At 40.6% G+C, this 26,684-nt stretch overlaps 1 protein-coding gene and 1 pseudogene across 6 annotated transcripts; both read right to left on the reverse strand.

Annotated features, from left to right (window-relative positions):
- Positions 1-6,594: 6,594 nt before the first annotated feature.
- On the reverse strand, positions 6,595-23,957 carry LOC113903417 (dihydrodiol dehydrogenase 3-like). Of its 6 annotated transcripts, XR_003514107.1 has the most exons (10): positions 22,562-22,752; positions 19,593-19,760; positions 19,201-19,317; positions 17,826-17,903; positions 17,286-17,408; positions 16,329-16,438; positions 15,116-15,281; positions 8,876-8,958; positions 8,625-8,774; positions 6,595-8,252 (listed from the first exon to the last, which is right to left on the reverse strand). XR_003514107.1 is itself a non-coding variant. In XM_027559513.1 (9 exons), the coding sequence occupies exons 1-9, from the start codon at positions 22,640-22,642 to the stop codon at positions 6,745-6,747; spliced, it is 969 nt and encodes a 322-aa protein (XP_027415314.1). In that variant the 5' UTR covers positions 22,643-22,753; the 3' UTR covers positions 6,595-6,744. The 6 variants fall into 6 exon arrangements, 4 of the variants coding, with proteins under 4 accessions (XP_027415314.1, XP_027415315.1, XP_027415316.1 ...); XM_027559513.1 differs by lacking the exon at positions 8,625-8,774 and having other exon boundaries at positions 6,595-6,787; positions 22,562-22,753; XM_027559514.1 differs by lacking the exon at positions 8,625-8,774.
- On the reverse strand, positions 20,690-21,470 carry LOC113903420 (annotated as a pseudogene).
- Positions 23,958-26,684: the final 2,727 nt, after the last annotated feature.

A 26,684-nucleotide genomic window follows, 5' to 3' on the forward strand; every position in this document is an offset into this window, starting at 1 on the left:
GGCTCTGATGGTGTGCCAGGGCTGCACCACAGGCACGGCCACCCGCACCAGGGGCTGCTCCAGCATGCCTCCCTCCAGCTCTGCCACCCTCTGGGGCAAAGGTGCCAGAGTGGAGGAGGTGGGTGCACACTTACACAGGGTGGAACCAGTCTGGACACAACCCTCAGAGTTCTGCTCCAGCATCTTGGGACCCACCTGGCCCAGTTGGGTGGGGACAGCCACTGAGCACAGGCGAAGCCTTTGCTCACACTGGGCTCTGGCTCTAGTCTTCCCCTCCCCCTCCCACCGAGGTGACAGTTGCCAGCAGGCCCTAGGAAAGGGTCACCTGCCCACCTCAGCTTGAGTTCTGCCCGCAAAGCCTCTGGGCACACAGACTGCACAGGGACACGTCCACAAAAGGACAGCCCCGCAAAACCAGGACAGGTAACTTTTTCACCTAATTTCATAGAGACAGAGGATGTTAAACAAAATAAGAAGACAGAGAAATCTGTTTCAAATGAAACAATGGAAAAAAATCTGCTAATAAGATAGATATTAATAATTTACCAGAATTCAGAACAGTAATAAGAATGTTATTCTAACTACAAAATAGAACATACTAACATTCACATGATAGGGGTTCCAGAAAGAGAAGAGAGAGGAAAAGGGGAAGAAAATGTATCTAATGAAAATATGGCTAAAATTTTCTCAACCTGGGACTTCCCTGGTGGTCCAGTGGTGAGGATTCTGTGCTTCCACTGCAGAAGGCACAAGTTCTGAAACTGATTGGGGAACTACTTAGCAAAGGTGATTAAAACCATGAGACGGGGAGGTTCCTGGATTACCTGGGTCACCCTGGTGTAATCACAAAGTCCTTACATGTGGGACCTGGGAGGGTTGTAGTCAAAGATAGGTGGGAAGACAGGAGCATTAGATAAGAGACTCGAAGACACTATGCACTGTCTCTGAGATGGCGGGAGAGTCTACAAGACCAAGAACGGAGTGTTCTCCTGCTGTTCAATCCCTCAGTGATGTCCAACTCTACCACAGCATGGACTGCAGCATGCCAGACACTTCTACCCTTCACTGGCTCCCAGAGTTTGCTCAAACTCATATCCATCGAGTTGTTGATGCCATCTAACCATCTCATCCTCTGTCACCGTCTTCTCATTTTCTTAATCATTCCCAGCATCAGGGTCTATTTCAATGAGTTGCCTCTTCTGGTCAGATGACCAAAGTATTGGAGCTTCAGCTTTAGCATTAGTCCTTCCAATGAATATTCAGTGTTGATTTCCTTTAGGATTGACTGGTTTGATTCCCTTGCTGTCCAAGGGACTCTCAAGAGCCTTATCTGGCATCACAGTTTGAAAACATCAATTCTTCAGCACTCAGTCTTCTTTATGGTCCAACTCACATCAGTACATGACTACTGGAAAAAACAGAGCTTTGACTACACAGAACTTTGTCGGAAAAATGATCTCTCTCCTTTTTAATATGCTGCCCAGGTTTGTCATAGTTTTTCTCCCAAGGAGTTTTTAATTTTAAGGTCAGCATCCTCAGTGATTTTGGAGCCCAAGAAAATAAAATCTGTCACTGTTTCCATTGTTTCCCCATCTATTTGCCATGAAGTGATGGGACCAGATGCTGTGATCTTAGTTTTTTGAATGTTGAGTTTCAAGTTGGCTTTTTCACTCTCCTATTTCACCTACATCAAAAGGCTCTTTAGTTCCTCTTGCCTTTCTGCCATAAGGGTGGCATCATCTGCATACATGAGGTTATTGATATTTCTCCCCAAATCTTGTTTCCAGCTTGTGATTTATCCAGCTTGGCATTTTGTAGGATGTACTCTGCATGTAATATAGATAAGCATGCTGACCATATACAGCCTTGATGTGCCTGTTTCCCAATTTTGAACCACTCTGTCATTCCATATCCAATTCTAACTGTTGCTTCTTGGCCTGCATACAGGTTTCTCAGGAGGCAGGTAAGGTGGTCTGGTATTGCCAACTCTTTAAGATGTATCCACAATTTGTTGTGATCCATACTGTCAAAGGCATGAGCCTAGTCAATAAAGCAGAAGTAGATGTTTTTCAGGAATTCTTTTGCATTTTCTGTGATCAAATGGATGTTGGCAATTTGATCTCTGGTTCCTCTGCCTTTTCCAAATCCAGCTTGTATATCTGCTATTGAAGCTTAACTAGAAGGATTTTGAGCATGACTTTGGTAGCCTGTGAGATGAGCACACTTATGTAACAGTTTGAACATTACTTGGCACTGCCATTCTTTGGGATTGGAAAGAAAGCTGACCTTTTCCACTGCTGAGTTTTCCAAATTAGCTGCCATGTTGAGTGCAACACTTTAACAACATCATCCCTTAGCATTTGAAATAACTTGGCTGGAAATTCTTCACCTCCAATAGCTTTGTTCATAGTAATGCTTCCTAAGGCCCACTTGACTTCACACTCCAGGATGTCTGGCTCTAGGTGATTGAACATACCACCCTGGTTATCCAGGTCATTAGAACCTTTTTTGTACATTTTGCTGTGTATTTTTGCCACTTTTTTCTTAATTTCCTCTGCTTATGTTAGATCTTGGAGAAGACAATGGCACCCCACTCCAGTACTCTTGCCTGGAAAATCCATGGACAGAGGAGCCTGGTGGGCTGCAGTCCATGGGGTCACTAAGAGTCCGACATGACTGAGCGACTTCACTTTCACTTTTCTCTTTCATGCATTGGAGAAGGAAATGGCAACCCACTCCAGTATTCTTGCCTGGAGAATAGCCTGGTGAGCTGCTGTCTATGGGGTCACACAGAGTCGGACACGACTGAAGAGACTTAGCATAGCATGTTAGATCTTTACAGTTTCTGTCCTTTCTATGGTCATCTTCACATGAAATGTTCCCTTGGTATCTCTAATTTTCTTGAAGAGATCTCTAGTCTTTCTCATTATATAGTTTTAATCTACCTCTTTGCTTTGTTCACTTATGAAGGTGTTCTTATCTCTCTGTGCTATTCTTCAGAACTCTGCATTCAGTTGCCTATGTATTTCCCTTTCTCTTTTGCCTTTCACTTCTCTTCTTTTCTCAGGGATTTGTAAGGCCTCCTCAGACAACCATTTTGTCTTCTTGCATTTCTTTTTCTTGGGGATGGTTTCAGTCACTGCCTACTGTACAATATTATGAACCTCCATCCACAGTTCTTCAGGCACTCTGGATCAGATCTAATCTCTTGAATCTATTTGTCACTTTCACTGTATAATCATAAGGGATTTGATTTAGGTCATGCCTGAATGGCCTAGTAATTTTCCCTACTACAGGGAGGAACCACAGTCCCACCCATTAGCAAGGAATTGGATAAAAGATTTACTGAACATGGCCCTGCCCACCAGAGCAAGACTCAGTTTCCCCCACAGCCAGTCCCTCCCATCAGGTAGCCTCTTATCCTCATCCATCACAAGGCAGACAGAAGGAGCAAGAATTTCAATCCCATGACCTCCAAAATGAAAACCACAATCATAGAAAAGTAACAAAAATAATCACATGGATCACAGCCTTGTGTAACTCATGAGTCATGCCATACATGGCCCCCAAGATGGATGAGTCATGGTGGAGAGTTCCAACAAAACTTGGCTCACTAGAGAAGGGAATAGCAAACCACTTAGAATTCTTGCCTTGAGAACCCCATGAACAGTAGGAAAAAGCAAAAAAGATACGACCCTGAGAGATGACTCTGCCAGGACAGTAGGTGTCCAATATGTTATATGCTAGGGAAGAGTGGAGAAATACAACCTGAAAGAATGATGAGGCTGAGCCAAAGAGGAAATGACACCCAGCTCTGGATGTGTCTGGTGGTGAAAGTAAAGTCTGATGCTTTAAAGAACAGTATTGCATAGGAACCTGGAACATTAGGACCATGAATCTAGGTAAATTGGATTTAGTCAAACAGAAGACAGCAGGAGTGAATATGGATTTTTTAGGAATCAGTGAACTAAAATAGATGGGAATAGGTGAATTTAATTCAGATGATGATTATATCAACTAGTGTAGGGAAGCATCCCGTAGAAGAAATGGAGTAACCCTCATAGTCAACAAAAGAATCCAAAATGCAGTACTTAGGTGAAATCTCAAAATGACAAGGTACTCAATCCATTTCCAAGGTAAACCATTCAATATCACAGTAATCTAAGTCTATGCCCCAACCACAAATGCAGGAGAAGCTGAAGATGAACGTTCTATGAGGACCTACAAGAACTTCTAGATATAACACCAAAAAAAAAGACGTCCTTTTCATCATAGGGGACTGGAATGCACAAGTAGAAAGTCAGGAGATACCCGGAGTAATGGGAAAGTTTGGCCTTGGGGTACAAATGTAGCAGGGCAAAGGATAACAGAATATTACCAAGAGAATGCTATATTCTTAGCAAACACACTCTTCCAACAACCCAAGACCTGTTCTCTAGGAGCTGGATAAAGCAACAAAATGGATTTCCCCTACAAACTCCAGAAAATACCACAAGCCTGCTGGCACTTTGATTTTAGACCTCAGAACTGTATTTTGAATTTGTGACCTCCAGATATATAAATGAATACCTTGGTGTTGTTTCAAAGCACAAAGTTTTTGGTCATTTGTTATAACAGCAGCGTTAACTAAGACAGATGTGGTTCAAGTCAGCCCCGCCTCCATCTGCTGCATCATGAGTTTTACCCTTTACTGGAATGTTCCTCTGACCTCAGAGGCAGGTGGTCATCTCCCCAAGCACAGGAGCCTTGATTCTTGATTGCACTTTCTTCCATAGTGACTGACTGATTCCACTCATTAAAGCAAAGTCTTTGAAAACTGTGTATACTCTGTTCCACATTGGTCTCTTTACATCATTTCTTGAACCAACTTTACTCAGGGTTTGCCTTCACTACTCTATCAAAGCTGCACTTGATCCTGCCAAGGTTAACTGCTGAATCCAGTGGTGCATTTTCAATCTTCTTTTACTTGACCCATTGAAAGCACTGGACTCTTTTCTCCTTCAAACACTTATTTCACATGCCTTGTAAGAACAGTCCCTCCTACTTCACTCACTGATCCTTTTCAGCCTCTTTTGCTGGTTCCTTCAGTTTTGGGGTGTTTTTTTTAAGGATTTTCTTAATGCTTATTTCTCATGAAGCTTAACTATCCTGTCCACACCACTCACTGTATAATGTAATATCTCTGACTGGTTAGTTACATGGTTTTAAGAGACTATATTTAACAATTTTCAGATATGAATATTTTGTCTAAAACTTTTCTGTAATTGATTTGCATGTCCAATTCTATGCACACATCTTCACTTGGATACCTAAAGGCATTTGAAAGATGAGTTTCTATAACTGAACTCATGATCTTCCCACAAAAATGAGATTCCCCGAATTGTCTCCATCTGAGCAAATGGCATCTGCATTTCCTGTTACTTAAACACAAACACCTGGAGTCAACTTTGATTCCCCTTTACCTTTCACCATATGTCCAACATGTTAGCAATCTAGTTAATGCTGCCCCTAAAATAAGTTCCTATTCCAATACCTCTGGCCATCTTTACTGCTCCTTCTGTGGTTCCAGCCAACATTACCTCTCACCTAAATTCCTGTAGAGTCCTAAAAAAGGGCCCTTTTTACTCTTTTTCTTCTAAACATAACAACCAGAGTGATTTTTTTTGAAAACATGTCAGCTCATGTAACTACTGTGCTCAAAACCAAAATATCATTCTCCACTTCTCTCAGAATAAAGACCTCTCAAAAACCCACATGACACAGACCCCATGGCCCCACTGGCTCTCTGGCTTATCTTCAACTCCTGTCTTCTTCCCTCACTAAACTCCACCCACATCAGCCAACTTGCTGGCCTTCAAATGTTACATGAACACTCTTCTTTCCTGGACTTAACGTTTTCTGTTTCAGAGAAATGCAAGGAGCCACTGTCTCTATGTTTCAAGGCTGTTTCTTGTACAAGTGAAAAGTTGTGTGGGATTAAAGGTAGTTGGTGTCTCTGCCTAACAGATGGACTGAAATGTGAGAGATTGTGCAGGATTTTCTCAACAGACACCTACCCATTTCTAACAGCTAAATTCTCCTGATGACATTCACTGTCCCATCCTCCACTAGACTATAAACTCAAGGATTTCTCATTTAGTTAATATATATTGATAAAACAATGTCTTACTGAAGAATGTTCAATAAAGTTTTGCTGAATGAATGAGTGAATGACAACCAATGAATGAATGGTAAAATATGTAAGTATTTATCAAAATGCTAAGCATGGTCAGACAATTAAGAAATTAAATAAATGAATCAGATGTGCTGCTTTACAGAGAGAAAAATATAATACTGGATTTTTTAAATCATATTTTAGCTTACCAAGATGATTATGCTAAGTTGAAAAGTATACAACATGTAGATTGAAGATTATTTGTCTTTGTAAATAATCATACACACAAATTTGTATAGGATTCTATAAGGAAAATGTACCAAAGTATTATATAATGGTGAATTACAGCTTATCTTTATTTTCTGTCATTTCTATTTTACTTTCCAAATTTCCTGTAATTTTTTTAATTATCAGAAAAAAAGAGCATTCTTACTTTGAAGTTTTAATTGTTTCATGAACTGTTTATTTCACAAGGAAAGGCATTTTCAAAAGTTGAGACACTTCATTCAAGCACCGTCACCACATACAAAAATCCTCTTCACAGCCCCAGAAGCAAGAAATTCTTGAAGAACCACAGTGAGACCTGAGAATCAATATTCTTCAAAAAATGGATATTCAGGGTGACTGATACCACTGAAAGAGAAGGAGGAGGGTTCATTTATTAATTCTGTCATGTTGTCATAGACAGCATTACTCTGTGAGTGCAGTCAGGATGGCCTAAAATTCAAAATCTACAAATACATCCCTCCTTCTCCCCCAACAAACACACAGCAGGAGTCTGCTCCATGTGCACATGGCACCTGCACGTCCAGTCCCAACATTCACGTGTAATCGTCACTCCACAGTGACAGGTAGTTTGACTCAGGTTACAATTTTAAGAGGGCACAAGACCTGGGGCTAACTCTGGAGATCATTTCCCGCCCTTCGTGGAACTTCTGTCTCTAGACGATGAAAAGGATCATAGCAAACAAAGTAGCTGCTCTTTTTTCTCACATCCATGGATAAGCAGATACCAAGCACCCCCAAAAATACAGACTGTCTTCATTAAGGAAATTCTAATCTATTGAAGAGACACGCAGTCACCTGAATAATCATACAGCACAAAGTGGCATTGATATTTTCTTAATTTATGATGTATTAAAACATCGGTTACTCAGTAATTAGTATAACTATTGTTTTTTCTCCATGTTTCTACTTTTCTTTTTAAACTTTTCCTTTTCAATTCAATTTGTCCTTTTCAATTCAATTCATTAAAAAGTGCATTCTGAGCAATTTTAAGTGCCAGGAGCTGTGCTGTTGACCTGAGCTCACAAAGAGGAATAAGTCTAGCCATTCACAGCCTAATGAAGGAGAAGATAGAATTATACTTAAAAGTCTTTAAGGGCAGAAAAGTAAGATTTCACCTTTTTTTTCATTTATCATGTATTTTATCAGAATTGTGATATAGTTTTACAAACAATAGGGAGAGTTTTGATAGCTTTCCCTTCAAACGAAATCTTCACTGTATCAATAATTTGCATTCCCTCCTCTCTAAACTCCCTTCCAAATTTCTCTTCTGTCTCTTCAATCCTAACATTCTCCTGCAGTAATGAGGCAGCTGGAATTCTGTTAGTGACTAAGTCAAAGGCAAGCAGGTGGGGGCTCCCCAGGGGATGGACTTCTGCTGGACAAAGGCTAAACTGCAGTGAGTCTTCACTCAAGAAACCAGAGACCCAGATGATCTTACCTGAGTGTGTCCTGTTAAGGACACAGCAGTCTCTCACTGGAGGGTCAGTTAAGCTCATGATCTATGGGTAATTCAGCTTTGTGAGATAACAAGGATGAGGACATGGGAATTGTAATAGGGAAAAAAGATCAATGAAGAGATTAATTTGAAAAAAATGGACTGTGTCTTAGAGAAGAAATGTCCGTAAGGGAGAAAATGTACCAGACCCTTAGGAGATGGCGGGGAAGCAGGCCCATGTGACTTCTCAAAACTGTTGCAGGTTGACCTTCATGGGACCTTCCTCCATAACAAAGTGTCAACAAGATGTTTTATCATTGTGTTAGGAATAACATGAATGGGGGCTTCCCAGGTGGTCAGTGATAAAGGATCCACCTGCAAAGTAGGAGACATGGGTTCAGTGATTGGCAAGATAACTTGCAGAAGAAAATGGCAACCCACTCCAGTATTCCTGCCTGGGAATCCCATGGACCGTAGCAGGCTACAGTCCGAGGGTCCCAAGAGTTGGACACAACTAAGCAACTAAACAACAACAAAACATGAATGTAATCCAAAAAGGCTTAATCATTATACAGTTTTTATTAATATAACCTTTTTATCCTGATGTAAAAAGAATTAAACATACTCACAGGTCCCTGTAAGAATAGTGGGCTGCTGGCACTGTGCCCTCTGTGTTTACTGGGTCCCTCAGCCCTGAGAGGAGGTGCACCAGGCACAGGGATTAGGGGCACAAAGTAGTGAAATTACCACGATGTAAACTCTGAGGATTTTACTGATGGGCTGTCCTAGGTCCCAATCATTTCTGTTGGTCAGAGACAGAGCCCAGGAGGAAACCTCTGGTTTGAGGTCTGCAGGAAGACTCTGGTTGGCTTCTATGCTGGAATCAGGACTGTCTTCCTAGAATCAAGTTTTTAAAAAGCTTAGTTGCCCTACTGATCTGCCTGCTACAGCAAAAAAAAAAAAAAACCATGTATGTGAAATATCTGCAAGTCACTTACAGCAGAAATTCGTAATATCTTATATTTCTATTGATGCCATCAATTGCTTTCATGTCTTCTGGAGTCAGTTCAAAGTCAAACACCTGGAAGGAAAGAAGAATCACATTACCTTTCCCACAAGAAGAGGGCCTCCCCCTGGGAACTGGAGGACTTTCCAGCTGGATGGGGACAATAGAGGGGACAGGGAAGCCGTGTCTGTCCTCAGCTTCCAGGTGAACAAGCCTGGGACCCTCTGCTGAGTTCTCACCTCTCCTTCCCACACATCTTTCTCTGTTCACCTCACAAACATTACAGTGCATCAGTCCTTTATTTTTCTAAGTGAATCACTTCAGACAGAAAAGAAATGTACTAAAATACCCTTTTGTCTTTGAAAACTCCTGCCTCAATACCTGCACCTGAACAAACATTAGACTGCTTCACACTCCCCAACATGCCCTAAGTGTGACAGCATTGCACTGAGGCCATGTGGGGAGGAGTCTTCCTTGCAAAAGCCTATCCAAGAATCTGATATCAAACTTACTCTTTATCTATGAATAAATCTAAAAGAAACTTTATGTAAATGCCTTTGTAGATAAAGTTAGAAAAGTTTAAACAGTAAAGAACATCTAAAATATTAAAAATTCACATCATAATCATGAAATGGATAGCTCAGTTTTATAAAGAAATTTGTTTTCTCTGAAGTGATCTAGTGTTTCAATGCAACATGAATCAAAGACTGACATACATATTCTCTTGTAGAAATCAGCAAAGTGATACCAAATTTTAAATAAAAGAAGAACTAATTAAAAGTAGCCAAGACATTCTTCAGTTCTGTTGAGTTCAGTGGCTGAGTTGTGTCCGACTCTTTGTGACCCCATGAACTGCAGCATGCCAGGCCTCCCTGTCCATCACCAACTCCCGGAGTCCACCCAAACCCATGTCCATTGAGTCGGTGATGCCATCCAACCATCTCATCCTCTGTCGTCCCCTTCTCCTCCTGCCCTCAATCTGTCCCAGCATCAAGGTCTTTTCAAATGAGTCAGCTCTTCACATGAGCTGCCCAAAGTATTGGAGTTTCAGCTTCAGCATCAGTCCTTCCAATGAATGTTCAGGACTGATTTCCTTTAGGATGAACTGGTTGAAGAATTTACCATTCTGGAAATAAGACTTATTTTACAATTTAATAACACAGTACAGAAAACTGAATAGTTAAATAGAAGAAAGAGGCCAGAAATGTACTTATAGGCTCTCTATATATGACAGAGTTTACCATGAAAATCTGTGGAAAATATGGATATGTTGTTTTTATTCAGTTGCTAAGTCATATCCAATTCTTTGTGACACCCTGGACTGTGGTAAGGCAGGCTTCCCTGTTCACCACCAACACACAGAGTTTTCTCAAACTCATGTCCATTGAGTTGGTGATGCCATCCAACCACCTCATTCTCTGTATCCTGCTTCTCCTCCTGCCCTCAGTCTTTTCCAGCATCAGGGTCTTTTCCAATGAGTCAGCTCTTCACAATCAGGTAGCCAAAGTATTAGAGCTTCAGCTTCAACATCAGTCCTTCCAATGAATATTCAAGGTTGATTTCCTTTAGGATAGATTGATTTGGTATCCATGCTGTCTTAGATTTCCATTTAATAAACAAACAAACATATATGTGACCATTTTCATATTATATTGCAAAACCAATTCTAGGTGTACTGCAGGGGCAAATTTGAATGGAAACACACAAACAATTTTTTAGGGGACCATACACTGAAGCAACTTAGCAGCAGCAGCAGCAGCAACACTTGACCTTGACTTAGATGGACCTGTGAACTTTGGCAGAATTGATGAGTCAGTTCTGAGTCTATAAATGAAGAGTATTTTTTTTTCCATTCACTGACTATGGATCATAGTACTGTGCTGACGTGATAACCAGGTTAGTTGACCACAGTCTAGCCAAATATATATGTAAAACTAGAGGGAGAAGCATGCAGGCTCCTCTGACAAGAGTCATATCCACCTGTTAAAGCAGAACTGCTGAGATGCTCTGCACTGAGTTGCAAATGCATGAGCAAGACCAGCTAAGAGGATAGCAGCTGAGCTGAGTTGAGGCTGATTGTCAAAACACAGAATCAAGAGACACAGAAATGATCTCTGCATTAAATCCTGAAAGTGGGGAGACTTTCTTGTATAGCTGTGACTAAGGGTACAATTATGGCCTCCTACAAATAAATCAAAAGAGAAACAACCTAGCTAAAGTGGACAAAGTCTTGAAAAGGAGCTACACAAAGAGAAACTCAAGAAGATTAAATGTATAAAAATGAAACCCTATAATATTCAGGGAAATACAAAATAAAACCATGATGGTTTGTGAGTTAAAGATTGCTGCTATAATTTTTGTGCCCGCAAACTTCCAAATAGGAAAAGAAGTACATCAAAGCTGTATATTGTCACCCTGATTATTTAACTTATATTCAGAGTAGATCATGAGAAAGCTGGGCTGGAAGAAGCACAAGCTGGAATCAAGATTGCTGGGAGAAATATCAATAACCTCAGATATGCACATGACACCACCCCTATGGCAGAAAGTGAAAAAGAACTAAAGAGCCTCTTAGTGAAAGAGGAGAGTGAAAAAGCTGACTTAAAACTCAACATTCATAAAACTAAGATTATGTTATCTGGTCCCATTACTTCATGGCAAATAGATGGGGAAACAGGGGAAACAGTGGCTGACTTTATTTTGAGGGCTCCAAAATCACTGCAGATGGTGATTGCAGCCATGAAATTAAAAGACGCTTACTTCTTGGAAGGAAAGTTATGACCAACCTAGACAGCATATTAAAAAGCAGAGACATTACTTTGTCAACAAAGGTCTGTCTAGTCAAGGCTATGGTTTTTTCAGTAGTCATGTATAGATGTGACATTTGGACTATAATGAAAGCTGAGTGCTGAAGAACTGATCCCTTTGAACTGTGATGTTGGACAAGACTGTTGAGAGTCCCTTGGACTGCAAGGAGATCCAACCAGTCCATCCTAAAGGAGATCAGTCCTGGGTGTTCATTGGAAGGACTGATGTTGAAGCTGAAACTCCAATACTTTGGCCACCTGATGCAAAGAGCTGACATTTGAAAAGACCCTGATGCTGGGAAAGATTGAGAGTAGGAGGAGAAGGGGATGACGGAGGATGAGATGGTTGGATGGCATCACCGACTCAATGGACATGAATTTGGGTAAATTCTGGGAGTTGGTGATGGACAGGGAGGCATGGCATGCTGTGGTTCATGGGGTCACAAAGAGTCAGACATGACTAAGTGACTGAACTGAACTGAAATGTATATGTTGATGGTGTTAGAAAAATCCCAACACATGGAGGCTGAACAACACACTGCACAATAATCAACAAATCAAAGAAGAAATCAAAACATGCATAGAAATGAATGAAAATGAAAACACAACAACCCCAAACCTATGGGAAACTGTAAAAGCAGTGCTAGGGGGAAGGTTCATAGCAATACAGGCTTACCCAAGAAACAAGAAAAAAGTAAAATAAATAACCTAACTCTACACCTAAAGCAACTAGAAAAGAAAGAAATGAAGAACCCCAAGGTTAGTAGAGGGAAAGAAATCTTAAAAATTAGGGCAGAAATAAATGCAAAAGAAACAAAAGAGACCATAGCAAAAATCAATAAAACCAAAAGCTGGTTCTTTGAGAAGATAAATAAAATTGAAAAACCATTAGCCAGACTCATTAAGAAACAAGGAAGAAAAATCAAATCAACAAAATTAGAAATAAAAATGGAGAGATCACAACAGACAACACAGAAATACAAAAGATAATAGGAGACTATTATCAGCAACTATGTGCAAATAAAATGGACAACATGGAAGAAATGGACAAATTCTTAGAAAAGTACAACTTTCCAAAATTGAACCAGGAAGAAATAGAAAATCTTAACAGACCCATCACAAGCACAGAAATTGAAACTGTAATCAGAAATCTTCCAGTAAAAAAAAGCCCAGGACCAGACAGCTTCACAGCTGAATTCTACCAAAAATTTAGAGAAGAGCGAACATCTATCCTACTCAAACTCTTCCAGGAAATTGCAAAGGAAAGTAAACTTCCAAACTCATTCTATGAGGCCACCATCACCCTAACACCAAAACCTGATAAAGATGCCACAAAAAAAAGAAAACTACAAGCCAATGTCACTGATGAACATAGATGCAAAAATCATTAACAAAATTCTAGCAAACAGAATCCAACAACATATTAAAAAGATCATACATCATGACCAAGTGCACTTTATCCCAGGGATGCAAGAATTCTTCAGTATGCACAAATCAATCAATGTAATACACCACATTTAAAAATTGATAAATAAAAACCATATGATTATCTCAATAAATGCAGAGAAAGCCTTTGACAAAATTCAACATCCATTTATGATAAATATTGTCCAGAAAGCAGGAATAGAAAAAACACACCTCAACATAATAAAAGCTATATATGACAAACCCTCAGCAAACATTATCCTCAATGGTGAAAAATTGAAAGCATTTCCCCTAAAGTCAGGAACAAGACAAGGGTGCCCACTCTCACCACTACTATTCAACATAGTTTTGGAAGTTTTGGCCAGAGCAGTCAAAGCAGAAAACGAAATAAAAGGAATCCAGATTAGAAAAAAAGTAAAACTCTCACTGTTTGCAGATGACATGATCCTCTACATAGAAAACCCTAAAGACTCCACCAGAAAATTACTAGAGCTAATCAATGAATATAGTAGTGTCAGGATATAAAATTAATGCACAGAAATACCTTGCCTTCCTATACACTAACAATGAGAAAACAGAAAGAGAAATTAAGGAAACAATTCCATTTGCCATTGCGAAGAAAAGAATAAAATACTTAGGAATACATCTACCTAAAGAAACAAAAGATCTATATATAGAAAACTATAAAACACTGGTGAAAGAAATCAAAGAGGACACAAATAGATGGAGAAATATACCATGTTCATGGATTGGAAGAATCAATATAGTGAAAATGAGTGTACTACCCAAAGCAATCTATAGATTCAATGCAATCCCTATCAAGCTACCAACGGTATTTTTCAGAGAACTAGAACAAATAATTTCACAATTTGTATGGAATTACAAAAAACCTCAAATAGCCAAAGTGATCTGGAGAAAGAAGAATGGAACTGGAGGAATCAACCTGCCTGACTTCAGGCTATACTACAAAGCCACAGTCATCAAGACAGAATGAAGTAAGCCAGAAAGAAAAACACCAATACAATATACTAAAACATATATGTGGAATTTAGAAAGAAGGTAACGATAACCCTGTATGCAAGACAGCAAAAGAGACACAGATGTATTGAACAGTCTTTTGGACTCTGTGGGAGAGGGTGAGGGTGGGATGATATGGGAGAATGGCATTGAAACATGTAAAATATCATATGTGAAATGAATCACCAGTCCAGGTTTGATGCATGATACAGGGTGCTCAGGGCTGGTACACTGGGATGACCCAGAAGGATGGGATGGGGAGGGAGGTGGTGGGGGGGGTGGTTCAGTATTGGGAACACATATACACTCATTGCGGATTCAAGTCAATGTATGGCAAAACTGATACAAAATTGTAAAGTAAATTAAATTAATTTATTAAAAAAAAAAAAAACGAAACGGAGCCTTTCAAAGGTCATGATAGTGGAGCTCTCACAAATGAGATTTTAAAATAGCATATTCATATAAGAGACTTGGGAGAGCTCTGTTGCCCCCTCCATTATATTAAGATGCAAAGAGAAACCTGTGACCTGGATGAGGGCCCTCATCTGATCACACAGGAACCCTGACTCAGATCTCCAGCTTCAAAACTGTGAGAAATAAATTTCAATTTTTCTCAGCCTCTCAATCTGTGATATTTTGTTACAGCAGGTCAAATGGTCTAAAAAAATCACATAATGCAATTTCATCAACTGATAACAAAGAAAATAAGATATCATTTGTACAAGATGATAGAATAAATGGCTGACATAACTCTGAAACTAAAATCTCTGTTTTCTGTCCAACCTGAACCCTCTGCAGCCATGTCACCTCTTCTGTTGCCACATCAGGAGGAGAAAATCACCAGGAACACACACAACACATTCATGCATGGGGAAGAACTGGTAACTTGTCTTGACTCAAGGAAAGTCTTGAGAGATGGACAAAGAATGACCCTCGAGAAGGATATTCCTTAGGAGCCCTCTGCCCACAGCCCCACTCATCACCTGTATGTTCTCTTTGATCCGCTTCTTGTTGTAACTCTTGGCCAGAACCACAACCCCACGTTGTATCTGGTAGCGAAGGGCAACTAGAGCTGGGGTTTGCTTGTGTTTTTTGGCAATGGTACAAAGAACCTGGTCCTCCAAGAGAATGGGCAGGTCCAGGTTCACCCTGGAAGGAAATTCAGAAATGCTGAGGAGCTGAGACTAAGTACTCAGTTTGTGAGTAGTTTTACCAAACAGACCAAGTATGTCCTATACCAGTGCTTCTCAAAGTGTGGTCCGTGTACTAAGAGCATCAGCATTACTGGGAATCTTGTTAGAAATACAAATTCCCAGCTTAAATGCAGACACACTGAATCAGAACCTCAACTGTGGCACCTCCCAATCTGTGTTTACAAAGTTCTCCCAGTCATTTGGATGCATGTTTGAGTGAGACCAGAACTGCCAAACTCATGGATTTTTTTTTCCTTTTTTAATTATCATTTGTTGTTTTTCTCCATTCATAGCTCTAAAGTTTGTACAATGGCACACACACAAAAAAAAGTAATGGAAAAAGACTGGGAAATTTTTTTTAATTGTCACTTTTCACAGGTATTGATACAAGTTGAATAGTCCAAAATAGAACTATTCATTTCACATTATTTATATTATGCAATTTTCTATAGATGTTTACAAAAATGGTTCATACTGAAATTTGTTATCATGATAGACCTGGAAGTTACATATTATTATCCCCATTTTAGATAAAAGATATGTGAGGTTTGCTACTGCTGCTAAGTTGCTTCAGTCGTGTCTGACTCTGTGTGACCCCAGAGACAACAGCCCACCAGGCTCCCCCATCTCTGGGATTCTCCAGGCAAGAACACTGGAGTGGGTTGCCATTTCCTTCTCCAATGTGAGGTTTAGACATGTATTTTTAGAAACATGTTCATAGTTGAATAAATAAGTAAATCATAATATAAGCTTGTGTCTCTGGTCTCAACTGGGGGATTATATATAAATTTTAATGCAGACATTTGTTATTGATGGGTCAACAATTTAATACAATGTAGAAAAATTGGCTGGGTGATGGGAAGATAAAAGAGAAGGATTCATTCCATCCCTCCCTGCTTATCCCCTGTGCCTATGAGTTATCTGAGTAATATATGATTTAAACTAGTTTATCAAAAATTTAATTTTAAATAAATTCCTTGTTATCTTCATTAGGATTCAATACCATTCTTTTAGACGTTGGGATCCCAGAGCAGCATAGGCAACAAGAACGATATCATGTGACTTGCAGAAATCCAACAGTTTCCTCTGGTTGAGATAAGGGTGACATTCCACCTGTAGAATGTCAACAGAGAAGAGTGTCAGATTATATGGAATGGTATTATTAATGTGACAGAAAAGATGTAAGCTGGAAATACCAACACCAAGAGAGAAATAGTCAAAAGTGTGTTTATACAGTTAATTTTATGATAGACATGGATGGGAAAACCAGTTTAAGATTGAATAATCAAAAGGTGGGCTCTTCATTTGAGTAAATGTTTCTGAGTAAATATTTCATGTAATGTTAGCATCACCATGAGCCTTTAAATTAACCCTCTAGCCTGGATGATTTCCATCATCTCCAGCACATTTTTCTGTTTGGTGCTCCCTGTTGAGACTCATAAATACTGAGCCACAAAGATTTTGGATTCAGCCAACAGAGCCCCACATGAACTCTTAACACCCATCTCAGCTGATTTGTCTTTTATTACTTCCCATTCCAGTTTTTTTTATTAATTTATTTTTTACTGACGAATGATTGCTTTACAGAATTTTGCTGGTTTCTGTCAAACCTCAACATGAATCCATTCCAGATTTTCATGGTCTTCCTTCCTGCTTGCAGTTCACTCCAAGCCACTTTCACCCTCCGTCTGGTCATCCTTCCATCTCAGGGAAATGCCTCCTTCCTCTAGTTCTGGATTCTACCCACAATTTACCAGGAAACGGTCCACACCTATCTACCCAGACTTTATCAGAGATATCGTTATGGATTACATTAACAAAGTCCAGACAGAGGCTCTGCTCTCTAGAATCCTTTGACCCACAAAGGTCAGATGAACAGGAGGAGAGGACAGACAGACATCAGGCTCCAGGGCAGAAGGAGGTTGTGAAGAGCAGGAGGGAGAGGAGCCGAGCTGCTCACCTGGTTGCAGACGGGCTTGTACTTGAGCCCCGGCTTGTTCAGGATCTTCTGCAGCTGCTTGTGGTTGAAGTTGGACACCCCAATGGACTTGGTCAGCCCTGCATCCTTACACTTCTCCAGGGCCTGGGGATGGATGGGTGCTGAAAATTCACTTGGAATGGGCAATAGAACAAGAATAAAAGCTGAAAAAAATCTGTAAAAAGTGTCATCCAGAAGAATTAGCATTGATTATCAAGAAGGAAAGAGGGGAAGAATGGCATGACACAAAAAGAAGAATTGCCATCTCCTCCTTGGAAAACCCTGGAGAACACATATCACATGGAAGGAAATAGATATCTGTCTCACTGTCCCAGATTCTCCTCCTCTGTTCCTCTCTGTGAACATTTCAGCAATGGTTTCCTCTCCACAACCCCAGCATCACATCCCTTAGAGTTCATGAACTGCTGAGTCTGATGGCCCACAGCCCATGCTCACAGGCAGAATTGATGGAGGTTTCCCCTCTCCTGGCTCCTCCTTTAACTCTCTACTCTTGGAACTCACCTCCCATGTGTGACAGAGATCCACTGAGTCAGGTATCAGTTTTCCATTCTCATCTTTTGGGAATAATTCCTCCCCTGGCTGGAATAGAAGCAGTCATTTTAGACATGCAAAAAATAATTTCTCCACATTTAGCAAGGCTTCCAGGCACCCAGGATTAAACCTACATGAGGTAGGTTTACAACTTTCTAGATACTAATATTTGCAAAGTGATTGCATATTGAGATGTAAGCAAGGTCATTGGGATGGAGGCTTATTCTACTTTTTTACACTCAATATATGTTGTAATAAGTACAATTTTCCTAGGTCCTAAAAAGGACTTCAAGTGACTTCTGTGAATTTTGTCTGTTCTTGTACTTCCCTCTTTTGAAATATCTCTGATCTGAGAATGGCAGTAAGTTACATGGCTTTATTTCCAGAATAAAAGTTTCAACCTTGACCTGGGCTAGAAAATTAGATTTCCTTTTCCCTCTGAGCATCAGATGCCCTAGAGCAGGCACATGAACCAGCAAGACTCTCCTTAAGTTGGTACGGATTGTGGAAGATCAAGGTCTCAAAGATCTTTGAGACCATTGTGGAAGATCAGGGGTGTCAAATGTTCATGGCCACGGACCTTGAGCTGCCCCAAGGTTATATTTGCCATCAGTGGAAAATTTTCAGGAAAAAAATAAGCAAACCATGAGTAACATCCTGATAAGGCATAGAAATTAGTAGAAATTAGGAGACATTTCTGAAGAGTACTGCAAATCCCCAATCTGTCTGTGGCTGTGACTTGTCATCTACATAGTCCACTAAGCTATTGTGCATCAGATGGTTTGAGCTGTTTTTTGTAACTTGAAATCAAAAGTTCTCAGTAAACCATTCTTGGCAGCTAAGTGCAGTCTACAAACCTCATCATGAAGTCAGGCAAGAGAGGAGGCAATTCCTCCCAAGTCCTTGTAAAGGAACAAAGTTTAGATGCACCCAGAGGGAGCACCACCAAATATGCTCATTTGAAAGGGTGAAAGACAAGAGAAACTCATCATGTTCAATGTAAGGCAGTGTCATGCTCACCACGGCTGCACCAAACTCTTGGTTCTTGAAATCCCCAGGGACTCAGGAGTCATATTCAGGACTATGTGCAGAATTGGCCTGCTTCTACTTCTTCAAATTTTTCTGGCAGAGACTCTCAGATTATTAACTCCTTTCTCTGGGAGGCATGTAAGGGATTCAAAGAAACTCAGTAAAAAGATGATCACAAATTATTGTTTGGGAGATTCTACTCTAGTGTAATCGTCCCTTCAACCTACTAGGACAAATCTTAATTCAACCATCCATGCAAGTTGATGCACATTCTAACACAAGAAATAAAATTGATGTGATCACACATATTTCCAACCTTCACAGGCAGTGGAAAATGAATAATATAGAGATCGACATAGTCCAGCTGAAGAGTTTTCAGTGACTTTTCCAAGGCTGGTCGGACCAAGTCTTGTCGAAGGGAAGTTAACCAAAGCTGTAGAGATTAAAGAACGCAAGTTTTATTAATAATACTTCAGATATTTTTTTTTGCCTTACTGTGAGGCTTGTGGGATATTACTTCCCTGACCAAGGATCAAATCTGGGCTCATGGCATTAAAGCACCAAGTCTCAACCACTGAACCACCAGGAAATTCTAATACTTTAGGAATTTACCAATAAGCATAGATCACCAAACAAATGATCCCATTATATAATTGTCACCTTGGCACAATCACTTGCATACATGTTCATACACAACATGCATAGTACCTTTGAAGTGTAGAATATGTCTTCTCTCTTCACAGTGCCATCTGCAATCTTGCTTCGAATGGCCTGGCCAACTTGCTCCTCATTTTGGTACACATGAGCACAGTCAATATGGCGGAACCCAACCTCTATAGCAAATTGGGTGACTTCCTGAGATTCACTCTTAGCAGTCTACATAAACAAAAATGTTGAATATCCACATGATTAAGAGATTGCTAAGGTACAAGCTTTGATCTTCCCAAGGATTGACTTTGCTCTGTGCCTTTGGTTAGTTCTATATGTGTGGTGATGAACCCATGATAGTTTCCCTGAACATTCCTGGAAGTTATTCCATGGACACCCAGGAACCCTTCAACCCCAGGCAACTAGTGGTTGATTGCTGACCTCAGAGGACCCAAGAATACCTCCAGGTTCAGTGATTTGCTGTTAGAAGCCAAAAGACTCATTAAGTTGTAATCATGAGTAGCATTTATACTGTGAGATGTATACTTATATACAAAGGTATAAGGTGCCTGGTAAAAGCAGCAAGAAACCAAGTGAAAGCATTTGAGACCTCTGTCTACCAGTGAAACCACACAGAATGCACCAAATAAAACTGTATCTATTCAAGGTGTACAAAGTGATGTTCTCATATAAGAATCCATAGTTAATAATCACCACAATCAAGCTAGGTAACAGATCCATCACCTCCCATAGCTAACTATTAAGGTTGTTTGTAAGAAGACTTAAAATCTAATCTAACAAAATCTCAAGTTATGCACATTATCCTTAACTATAGTCACTGTGTTATACACCAGTTGTTCAGGCTTATTCATCCTGTAACTGAAGGTCTATACCATTGACCAACATCTTCCCATTTTTCCCAGCCTTGACACCAGCTTCTGGTCACCATTTCCCTATTCTCTGCTTCTATAACTTCCACTTTTAGAGAATCCACCTATAAAGACATCCTGTAGTATTTATCTTTCTATTTCTGGCTTATTTCACTTAGCTTAATGTTCTCCCAGTTCATCTGTGTGGTTACAAATGGCAAGATTATTTTTTTATAATGCTGAATAAATGTTCCATTTCTTTTTTTTTTTTTAGAAAGTATTGCTTTATTTGAGAAACTTACTTCCAAATTACTTTTATGTATTTTAAAAAGTCATAAAGAGCATCCAAGAGAAAAACATATACAGTTTCTATAGGAATAAGGACAAAAAAATGGGGTTGATGACTGCCCCAAACGATATTTCCTAAAGGAAAAAAATGTAATATTTAACTTCTCTTTTTTTGAGGCAGGGTAAGTGAACTACACACATCATAAATAAAATTTTCTTACTATAAAAGGAGGAAGGACTGTGATCCTGTTTTTGATGCATATGAAATACAAAAATCCACTGTTCTGATCACGATGAGGGGAAAAAAACATCATTCTTCAACACTTCCGTTCATGCAATGAAATCCAAAGGTCTGTTGAATCCACCTGATGGATTCATGTACTGCCTATACTTTCTCTTCTGAGACACATTTATGGCGTAGGCATTTACAGAGCCATCCGCCTTTTTCCCTTTTGTGGAGTCAAAGGAGGCAAATCCCATTAACTTCATCATTTCTATTTCTTCCTCTGTTTTGCCCTCTAAGTCTTTCTCAGTTATCTGACGTTCTTTGCTCTTTCTTTCTTTTCCTCATCTCTTCTTTCTTTCAGTCGAGAAGGGAAGATGTGGATCTATGTGGTCTTGGGGACCTGGAACGCTTTCTGGGTGGGGAGCGAGAGCGGCTTCTTCTCTGATCTTGCTCCCGGAACCCGGACCTTTCTTGGCGCCTGTGTTCTCTTTCCCGGGATGTGGACCCGGACTGCCTCCGCTACCTCTGTGGGGCGCGGCTGCGGCTGCGACCCATTTGGAATCCTTCTCCAGTACAAGTCCTCCGTTTCTTTTTATGTGATTCAGAATCTTTCCTATTTCAAGGAGATATATATTTGGTCTAACTTCCCTCTGTTGTGTCTGCTCCTGGTTTTTCTTAAATGCTCGGACATTTGGGGATGTACTGAGCCATGAACCAGTGAATTTCATTGACAGGCTGGACCCTTCCTCGCCCTCACCCCCTGAGTCCTACAAAGTCCTGTCTTCTGTTTCCAAAATGTCTCTGGATATTTCTATCTGTTTTATAGATGAAAAAGCTGAGACTCAAAGTTTAAGGACCAGTCCCTTGTGAAAATTACATGCTCTAAAGACGGACAGCCAACTTTCTGCCTTCCAGTCTAAAGACTTGTCCACTAGCCCCACTTATGCCCAGGCACTTCAGACTATACTTTAATAAAAAAAAACACACAATGAAACCCAAGAACACATTGCAAAACCTGGCTTGTAAGATTGTAGTTTATCCCCTCAGTAATATCCCTTCAGTTATATCCCCCTCCCACTCAAATGATACTATAGTTCCCATCAGAAGAAGTTTCCAAGTAGAAAGAGAAGTACAGGGAAAAATATAGCTGGAGTGTTTCTGCCCTGGAACTGAGCAGATATCCCACAGTAGAAAAGCAATTCTCTCCCATTATTTTTCAGTCACCTCATCTTCAGGACCTTCCACCTCAAATGCTTCTCTGGATCATGTCTTTTTGGAAGAAGAAAAGTGTTCTGAAACTAATGAAATATACAGAGAAACCCCACCATTGCAATCCCCCTCAAAACAAAGCAGCTGACAGTCAGTGATCTTGATGGCCAAGTCTCACCTCTTCTGCCAAACTGGGAAAGAGATGGAAACTGGAGGGGAACCCAGAGTAATATGCAGGTGAGCACAGCCTCAGACCTTGATGCAGAGTGGAGACTGGATGCTCTCTCCTCTTTCATAGGGCATGGTTCTAGCCTGGTTAATGAGCCAGATGACCCTCCTAGTGTCACATGGGGACTCAAGACTTGAGACCCCACATCCCTTTCACTCATGTTACATCCACTATTTTTTATACCTCAACCCCAAACCACTACTCTTACCTCTAGAGGTGCATAGGTTCCAAATCCCAGGACAGGAATGAAGTGGCCATCATTAAGCTTCACTTGCCTTTTGGGATCCATTGCCTGTTTCTCCTCTGAGTAAGCAGACTGATTTTTTTTTCTTCTTCCCTCACAGTGATAAATAACAGGAAGGTAACACCCAGCTGCAGGATCCAATGTTAGCTGATATGTTGTAGGAGGAGCATGACTAAACCAGTACCCATAGAGTAAGAAGAGAATTGAAATCAGTTAACTTGTTTGATTTTTTTAATCAATATAACCTTAAGTATCAAATAATGATAAGATGTGCTAAACAATTATTAATCATTAGTTGCACAAGAAACTCTACACAGTAATCTTTTTTATTTTTCTATTATGAAGCCAATCTCAATCAAACATCAATTGAAACAACTTCCTTACAGTACAAACACACTCACATACAAAAGTGTTTAATAAAGATTTTTCAAAATGCTATCCCTTAATAAAGAATTAAAACTTCAAAAGAACATAAATTTCCTTTTTCATATTTCCCACCAGCAAAATTATTTTGCTACAGATCTTACAGTGGTGACATCCTGAACAGGATACCAGAACTAGACATTTGGCAAAGTCTTTATTGGAGGTGAACTCTTAATAGCTTTAGGACACCATATGCAATGCATATGTGCAAACAGACTTCGAGTGCTTATACCTTGTCCTTAGTTATATAACTTTTAGAGTACTCTCATAATGTAACTGATACATATTTTACATATTTCACTTAACTTACTATCTTATTCAGCATCACTCATAAAAGAATAACCTATAAACAACTTAAATTATAACAAATTCAGGAAGAGTAGGAGAAATTATCATGCAATGCTACATGGTTATATTGTGAAGTCAAAAGTTTAATATGTACTATGATGCCAGCAAAGTGGTGAGCTAGGAAGACTAAATTCTCCCAAGGAAAGATGAAAAAAGAGAGAGAAAGCAGCTGAAAAACCTCATAGGAGTTCTGGAAAACAGTCAAACAAAGATCGACAGCAACAAAGTAGTAGTAGCAAACAGGCAATTAGGAAAAATTCAGAACAGAGTGTGACAAGGAATTTCATTGTGCATCACTCACCTGTACCCTCCTCCTGTCTGGAGCAGTGCAGTCTTGATCAGCTCCCAGTTGCCTCCCTCAAACCAAAGTGATCACAGAAAACCTGTGTGCAATGTTCCAACCTACTTGGGGGCTGTTTGGAGATTGCTGTCTGTTCCACTTAACTCTAAACTTAAACTGAAGAGCAGCTAGAGGGGCTATTACAGCTGCAGGGGGACTATATATATATGGAGTGAGTGTTAGTTGCTCAGTCATGTCTGACTCTTTGTGACCCTGTGTTCAATAGCCCACCAGGCTCCTCTGTCCATGGAATTCCCCAGGCAAGAATGCTGGAGCGGTTTGCCAGTCCCTTCTCCAGAATATCCTCCCGACCCAGGGATTGAACCCAGGTTTCCTGCATTATAGGCAGATTCTCTACCATCTAAGCCACCAAGGAAGCCCATATATATGTATATATGGGGCCAAGGAAAAGGACAAAGGAATATGGGGGAGACGTAGACTAGACCAAGTATTAATAAAGCCCTGAGTAGAACTGGGGTGTGGATTTGGGTGAGGAGGAACATAGAGCATTCAAAAACAGTCATAAATACACCAGAATCAGAAAGCCGCCCACAGGCCAGGCAAGATGCTGACTCAGAAATGAACTGAGACCCCTCAGTTTTCCTGTTGGGCTAAAACCAGGACTAGGAAACACCCTGATGCTGGGAGGGATTGGGGGTAGGAGGAGAAGGGGACGACTGAGGATGAGATGGCTGGATGGCATCACTGACTCAATGCACATGAGTCTGAGTGAACTCCAGGAGTTGGTGATGGACAGGGAGGCCTGGCTTGCTGCAGTTCATGGGGTCGCAAAGAGTCGGACATGACTGAGCGACTGAACTGAACTGAACTGAGGAGCATACCAAGCAAACTAATGAAGGAAAATCATGACAAGGAACAAATCTACCAAGAGTATTTGCCTTGTTTGTTAAACAAGTTGTTTAAAGTACCCAACTATGAACACATTCACAAAGGAACACACACAGGAACACACACACGTATGGATGGGGCAGCGCAACCATCAGAGAGGAGCCAGAGGAGCAGAGTCTGGAGCTCTGACCAGTGTGTGCCAGGGTTGCACCACATGCATGGCCATCCATGCCAGGGGCTGCTCCAGCACACCTTCCTCCAGCTCTGCTCCCCTCTGGGGCATAGGTGCCAGTATCAGGGATGGGGAGGGGGGTGCACACTTACAAGGGGTGGAACTAAGTTGAGGCCAACCTTCATGGCTTCTGCTCCAGCCCCTTGAGACCTACCTGGCCCAGTAGGGTTGAGACAGTCAGCGAGCACAGGAGAAGCCTTTGCTCACACTGGGCTCTTGTTCTTGCCTCCCCCACCCTGTCCCACTGAGGTGACAGTTGCCAGCACACCCTGGGAAGGGGTGACCCTGCCCACCTCAGCTCCAGCTTTGCCCCAAAGCCTCTGGGCACACAGACTGCATAAGGATGCATCCACACAAGGACACCCCTGTAAGAACAGATCAGGAAACTTTTTCACTTTTTCTGTCTCTTTTTCCTAGAGACAGAGAAAGTAAAGCAAAATGAGAAGACAAAGGAATTTGTCTCAAATGAAACAATAAGAAAAACACCTGAAAAAATCTGCTAAAGAGATAGAGATGAATAATTTACCAAAATAATTCATTTACCAGAATTCAGAATAGTAATTAAGAATGCTTCTCTAACTAGGGAATAGAACATAAAAACATTCACATGATAGGGGTTTCAGAAGGAGACAAGTAAGGGAAAAGGGTGCAAAATGTATGTGGTGAAATTATGGGTAAAAACTTCTGAACCTGGGACTTCCCTGGTGGTCCAGTGGTGAGGATTCTGTGCTTCCACTACAGGGGGCACAGGTTTTGAACCTGGTCAGGGAACTACTTGGCAAAGGTGATTAAAACCATGAGACAGCGGATGTTCCTGGATTACCTGGGTCACCCTAGTGTAATCACAAAGTCCTGGGACCTGGGAGGGCTGTAGTCAAAGAGAAGGTGGGAAGATAGGAGCATTAGAAAAGACACTCCAAGATGTGATGTGCTGTCTCTGAAGATGACGGAAGAGTCTACAAGGCAAAAAATGAGGTGTTCAGTCGTTCAGTTGTGTCCGACTCTTTGCCACCCTATGGACTGCAGCACACCAGCCTCCTCTGTCCTTCACTATTTCCCAGAGTTTGCTCAAATTCATTTCCATTGAGTCAATGATGTCCTCCAACCATCTTGTCCTCTGTTGGCCCTTTTCCTCCTGCCTTCAATCTTGCCCAAAATCAGGGTCTTCTCTAATAAGTCAGCTCTTAGCATCAGGTGGCCAAAGTATTGGAGCTTCAGGTTCAGCATCAGTCCTTTCAATAAATATCATGGTTGGAACTAGGATTTCCTTTAGGGTTGATTGGTTTGATCTTCTTTCAGTTCAAGGGACTCCCACGAGTCTTCTCCAGCACCACAGTTCAAAAGCATCAATTCTTCGGTGCTCAGCCTTCTTTATGGTCCTACTCTCACATCCTACATGATTACAGGAAAAGCCAAAGCTTTGACTCTATGGACCTTTGTCAGAAAAGTGATGTCTCTGCTTTTCTATATGCTCTCTAAGCTTCTCATAGCTTTTCTTCCAAGAGGCAAGTGTCTTTAATTTCATGGCTGTGGTCACAGTCTACATTGATTTTTAGCCCAAGAATATGAAGCCTGTCACTGTTTCCATTTTTTCCCTATCTATTTCCCATAAACTTATGGGACCAGATGCCATAATCTCAGTTTTTGAATGTTGAGTTTTAAGCCAACTTTTTCACTCTCCTCCCTCACCTTCATCAAGAGGCTCTTTAGTTCCTCCTCACTTTCTGCCAAAAGGGTAGTGTCACCTGCGTATCTGAGGTTATTGATATTTCTCCTGGCAATCTTGATTCCAGCTTGTGATTCATCCAGTCCTTCATTTCACATGATGTACTCTGCATATAAGTTACATAAGCAGGATACAATAATATACAGTCTTGACATACTTCTTTCCCAAT

Source organism: Bos indicus x Bos taurus, chromosome 13 (assembly GCF_003369695.1).
Source record: "Bos indicus x Bos taurus breed Angus x Brahman F1 hybrid chromosome 13, Bos_hybrid_MaternalHap_v2.0, whole genome shotgun sequence".
In the NCBI taxonomy this organism is placed as follows: Eukaryota; Metazoa; Chordata; class Mammalia; order Artiodactyla; family Bovidae; genus Bos; species Bos indicus x Bos taurus.

What these genes read in the sequence shown, in the direction of transcription:
- LOC113903417 (XM_027559513.1), bottom strand. Translation starts at nt 22,642, where the DNA reads ATGGATCCCAAAAGGCAAGTGAAGCTTAATGATGGCCACTTCATTCCT. An exon ending in TCCCAACGTCTAAAAGAATG is followed by an intron (nt 15,282 to 16,328) that starts GTATTGAATCCT and finishes ATTTCCTTCCAG; the next exon opens with GGTGAACCTGGACCTGCCCA. An exon ending in AGATATTACGAATTTCTGCT is followed by an intron (nt 6,788 to 8,875) that starts GTAAGTGACTTG and finishes CTTCTCTTTCAG; the next exon opens with TGGTATCAGTCACCCTGAAT.